This window comes from Myxocyprinus asiaticus, chromosome 27, assembly GCF_019703515.2.
Source record: "Myxocyprinus asiaticus isolate MX2 ecotype Aquarium Trade chromosome 27, UBuf_Myxa_2, whole genome shotgun sequence".
Classification (NCBI taxonomy): domain Eukaryota; kingdom Metazoa; phylum Chordata; class Actinopteri; order Cypriniformes; family Catostomidae; genus Myxocyprinus; species Myxocyprinus asiaticus.
Genome location: NC_059370.1, coordinates 43,104,905 through 43,110,206, shown reverse-complemented (window position 1 = coordinate 43,110,206; position 5,302 = coordinate 43,104,905). Strand labels below are relative to the sequence as shown.

Sequence of the window (5,302 nt, the reverse complement as noted above, 5' to 3'; positions counted from 1 at the left end):
TGTAGAAGTGGAAACGCGACAGTTTGACAAGAGACGCATAGATCTCCGCGCAACGCGCATCGGTGGCGAGACCTGTCGGAGTAAATAGAAAATAGAGATACGAGGACCGTCATTTGAGACCATGGACACAACAACCGTAAAAGTACAATTATTTTCGCCACATTTAACGTGATTCCGCTATTTCCCCCCCGTTTTAATTTGCTGCGCAAGGAATCTGGTTTGCTGGAAGGAATTATGGAGCGCGGATCCCGAACCCCGGAGCTCAGCGAGCAAAAACCACCTTCAAAATCCAATCAGGAACCCATACGGTTCGGGATCGACCAAATTCTGGGCTCTGTAGACCCGGAGAGCAGCCGTGCGCACGGCGGCAACACTGCGGATAACAGTGGTACGGATAACACTCGCTTGGGAAGCCCAAACAAGGTGAGCATTGCGCCGCACGCCACTCTGCCAGTCACTCTCTCCGGGATCACGAGCTCGCTGGAGGACGCAGGGCGGGTGTACGGGGTGAGCAGCACTCTGGTGCCCCGTGGGGTGATTCGGGTTCCGGCGCACAGACCTCTAGCCGCAGCGGTGCCGCCGTCAATGGTGAGCGCAGTACCGGCGCTGGGCAGCCTGTGCTTCCCATGGATGGACAATAATCGCAGGTTCTCTAAAGACAGACTGCCAGGTAAACAGATGTGGATTTCGGAACCACTCGACACTCCATAGTGACTGGTTTACTGTCGCAGTTGAAGCAGTTTATAGACACGTGCTGTCAGGAAAATAAAGAGCCTATTTCAGGTGGAATTTATCATTTTTAATCATAAAAAAGTCATTTAAACTTCAACATCATCATAAAATCATTCTGCAAATCACTCAGTGTAGGTATAAATTATTTCGTGATTAATGAGACTTTACACGACTCTGGTTGCAATAACCGGGTTTTCATAGTGGTATGACAACGGCAATGATAATAATAATAATAATAATAATAATAATAAATGTCACTTAAAACAAATTATCCTAACTTATTTAGAATACAGTGTTCATGCTATAATAATGCAGATTAATTTCCTTTTTTTGTATTATTATTATTCTTTAAAATCACACTCGCAAATGATTAAAATTGTTATTTGATTAAAAATGAGTCTATATTGTTCCAATAAAATCAAACATTTTGACTGAAGGATGTTCTCAATGAAAAGGTTTGATTAATTACTGTAATAATGACAACAGAACATCACATGTTTAATTTAATGATGATATAAGCCTATCAAACGCATTAGTCAATCAATCGAAAATAGTTAGTTCACACTTTAAGTGTTATATCGTAAATTAAGCATCAGAATTTAAAAAGATCTTGGTGGTCTCGGGGCCTTAAAGTTGCACGCAGTTTTTTTCAAATCATTGCTGATTTTTCGTCAAATGTCTTAATTAAACGAATGAATAAAAATCAACTATTGCACAGTCAAAATTGAGAAAATGTAGTTTAAACCGACCCTTTCCCTGCTTTGTGGCTCAAATAAATACTAAACATTAAATGAGCATGTGATCATCAGTTATAAATCATTCCTAAACAATTAATAAAATACTAGGCTATTTTTCCGAGACTAAATATTTTTATACCGACAAATGCACTTTGTTCATTTTCATATGCACACAACTTCAGTTTTGCTCTCTGTTTCTCAGCTCTAATTCCGTTCACCGTGACCCGGCGGATCGGTCACCCGTATCAGAACCGAACTCCCCCCAAACGGAAAAAGCCCCGCACGTCGTTCTCCCGAGTTCAGATCTGCGAGCTGGAGAAACGCTTTCACCGGCAGAAATATCTCGCCAGTGCGGAGCGGGCCTCGCTCGCCAAGAGCCTGAAGATGACGGACGCGCAGGTCAAAACCTGGTTCCAGAACCGCCGGACCAAGTGGAGGTGAGATGTTTAAACGTCGTTATAGTTTGTCATTTTTATTTACAAAGTGGTTGAGCTCCTTTTTGAAAACTATTTATGCATTTAGCATGAAAAAACTTGTTAAATTAAGTTATTTTGATTCCCTATTTTATTTTTTATCTGTTTAAATGACATTAAATTAATTAAAATCAATATATTACAGTAAAATTAGAGGAAAACGCTCAAATAAAAATTATATATATATATATATATAATTTATCTCACATTAAAAGTTATTTTTGATGATGCATAATTAAGGACCAACTGTTTATCAAATGCCCAAAAATTCGGATATATTTATTAATGCTTTTAAGTTCAGCTTTTTCCTAATTGTCTTTGTACATTTTCCTCTTTCGTTTTTCAAAATCCCCCTAAAATCTCTAGGAGGCAAACAGCAGAGGAAAGAGAGGCGGGGCGTCAGCAAGCCAATCGGATGCTGCTCCAGCTTCAGGCCGACGCCCTTCAGAAGTCCATGAGCGAATCAGTGTCCTCGGATCCTCTGTGTGTGCATAACTCCTCCCTCTACGCCCTCCAAAACATCCAGCCATGGGCCCAAGAGAGACCTGGTAAACTGGCCCCAACAACAACAACACTGGCTTAAAATAACTCATTAAATGATGCTGGATTCAGGACAGTGAAACCTTTAACTTTGAATCAGACACTCAAGCTCTGATTTCTGATTCATCTTCAGCGGAATAAAATTGAGACCATAAGACACTTACACTACCAGTCAAAAGGTTGGACACACTAATCATCTTAAACATTTGATCTAAAGGCTTCAGTCACCATTGAAATTGTTTTGACTACTACAAAAATGTATTTAGACTTTTCAGATTTCGAAATCTGGGTTACAGTGAGGCACTTACAGTGGAAGTGAATGGGGGCCAACCTGTAAATGTTAAAATACTCAGTGTTTCAAAAGTATAGACACAAGACATAAACAATATGCGTGCAAACATTTATTTTAGTGTGCTAAAATCACTTGACACCCGTTCTGTGTAAAGTTATATCCAATTTTACAACTTCATTGCCATGACGACGTGTAAACCCAAAATCGACAGCAAAATGGATGATTTCACCAACTTCACAGCTCAAACAATAAACAAGGTTTAACAGAAGAATTCATGTAAGTGCTTTTATAAAATTATGAGCTTCACATTTCTGCCTTTAAACCCTCCAAAAATTGGCCCCATTGACTTCCATTGTAAGTGCCTCACTGTAACCTCGATTTTTGCTTTTTTAAAAACTAGTCAAAATACGTTTTTGTGGTAATCAGCATAATGCTACAAATGCTGTCGACTGAGCTTAACTTGTATCAAACATTCCTCTATAGGCTTGTTTCATGCATTTGTATGAATGTCTTTACAAAACTAAAACTATTTCTTACTTGGATTAGTTGGAGCAGATAGTGAAGGAACAGTTCAGCATACATGTGAACTTTAATACTCTTTAAAAGCATCTCAGGATGCACCTCTTGAGTTGCTCGAGTGAATCATTTGACTGCTTTGAAAAACTTTAAATATAAGTTCTGACTTGTTTAACAAACTTTTTGGTCACTACAGTAATTCCCATCCTTTCTTTGGTGTTTCATAGTGTCAAAGGGACTTTATTTTGATTCTAAAAAGTAGAAAGTTGTAATATTTAAGAATGACTATGTCTGTGTGTCAAAACGTTTGACTGGTAGTGTCTATCTGAATATGGATCAGGTTTTGATCAGTTCTTTCATACAGAATGTGAGAAGCATTTAAACATCCTGAACAATCTAAGCCTTTTTTTTTTTTTTTTTTTTTTTTTTTGTGGTAACAGTGAGTTCAAAATGTAAATGATGTCTATAAAATATCTGAGTGAAAAAAATGACCAAATGCATTCCAACAGAAATTCACAATATGCTGTCTTGGAAAAAAAAAGGGGGGGGCAAGGAAATAACAGTCCACTTTAATAAAGACTATCAGATGGTGTCAATTTACTAGCTCTGTAAATATGAACTGTTCAAACAGTGAGTAAAGGGTGTCTGTGAGAAAGTCTACGAAATACAGTGGTCGTGCAAAAAATATTAATAATTTTACTGTTATTATGGTGACGATGCATTACAGAGTGATATTTGTCCTTGTCGACAAGCTAATGACTGGAATAGCAATGGTGTGTAAATACAAATCAGAACAATCAACCTTATGCATTGAACATTTTATTGTTAAATAGCAGTTTATTCAACATTTCAACAAAAGGTTATTTAAGCTTCCTGTCTCCTCAATCTGTCTGTCTGTCTGTTTGACTGTCTCTTTCACGTCAGCCCAGTTTTTTCTTTTAATACATTCAGAGCTCGCTCTCAGAGAAACTGTGTTTTCTAATTGAATTATTCAGGCCCTTTTTAGAGTATTAAACGTAAAATATGTGTAATAAATCAAATATCATATGTTTTAAACTCATCACGCTGTACCGGCACAGTGATTGTTAAAATAGCATTATATTATGATCAGAAACAGCAATAATAGTAATACTATAGATATCAGAGCATATTAGACTTTGCTAAGATCACAAATTCTACCATGAAAACCGATGGCTTGTGTTTTCCAGAACAAAAGTCTGTTTCGTCCAGCCTGATCTCATGAAAATGACCTGACTGTTGCAACATTTTTGCAAAATGATATATGCTTCCTTACACGTATTGCGGAAGTTCAGAGGGGAAATGTCCACTGAGTGGCGCTACAAGCGAGTTAATTGTTCCCCAAAACAGATGAGGTTTTTAAGGTTAATACGCTTATCGGTTATTAAATCAACAAACCCGAGCTCCCTGCCCTAAACCTTAAACCTAAACCTAACCAAAAGTGTCAGAAAAGGCAAATGTGAGCTGAAAAATACAACCACGTCATTTTGTGGTGCTTCTATGACACTTTTAGCTCATGTGTCGACTCGTGTGCTCTTCAGGACTCGTACTCTGGTCCTTTGCATTGCAAGTGCAACACTCTATCAGTCGAGCTAACGCACAATTTTATCGCACTCGAACAAGCTTGTAAATGTAGTTTGTTATGTAATGCAAACGTTAAAATGAGTCATGCGCTAGTAAAAGTGTTTAGATGTCATAAGATAGCATTGTGTGCGGAACCGAACAAAAAGTAAGTGTTTATGAACTGATAATCTGCCGTTTTACTCGTGATTTGTGTGAAAGGAAATAAAAAGCTTGTTGTTGTAGCACCTCTAGTGTTCATTTCACAGATAACTTTCCGCAATACATACAATGAGCCATGTAAAAATCAATTTAGCAAAAATGTAGGTTTAGTACAGTGATTTTATGAGACCAGGTTTGTTTCTTCATCTGTTCACATTTCTAGGTGCTTTTCAAATTAAAAGTTTCACTTGGAAATGTGTCAGATTATGGAA

General features: G+C 37.8%; 1 protein-coding gene across 1 annotated transcript; it reads left to right on the top strand.

Annotated features, from left to right (window-relative positions):
* Positions 1 to 27: 27 nt before the first annotated feature.
* Positions 28 to 3,977, top strand: LOC127418102 (T-cell leukemia homeobox protein 3-like). Its single transcript, XM_051658489.1, has 3 exons — positions 28 to 670; positions 1,672 to 1,906; positions 2,309 to 3,977. Exons 1-3 carry the CDS (start codon positions 235 to 237, stop codon positions 2,523 to 2,525), a joined length of 888 nt encoding a protein of 295 aa, XP_051514449.1. The 5' UTR covers positions 28 to 234; the 3' UTR covers positions 2,526 to 3,977.
* The last annotated feature ends 1,325 nt before the right edge of the window (positions 3,978 to 5,302 follow it).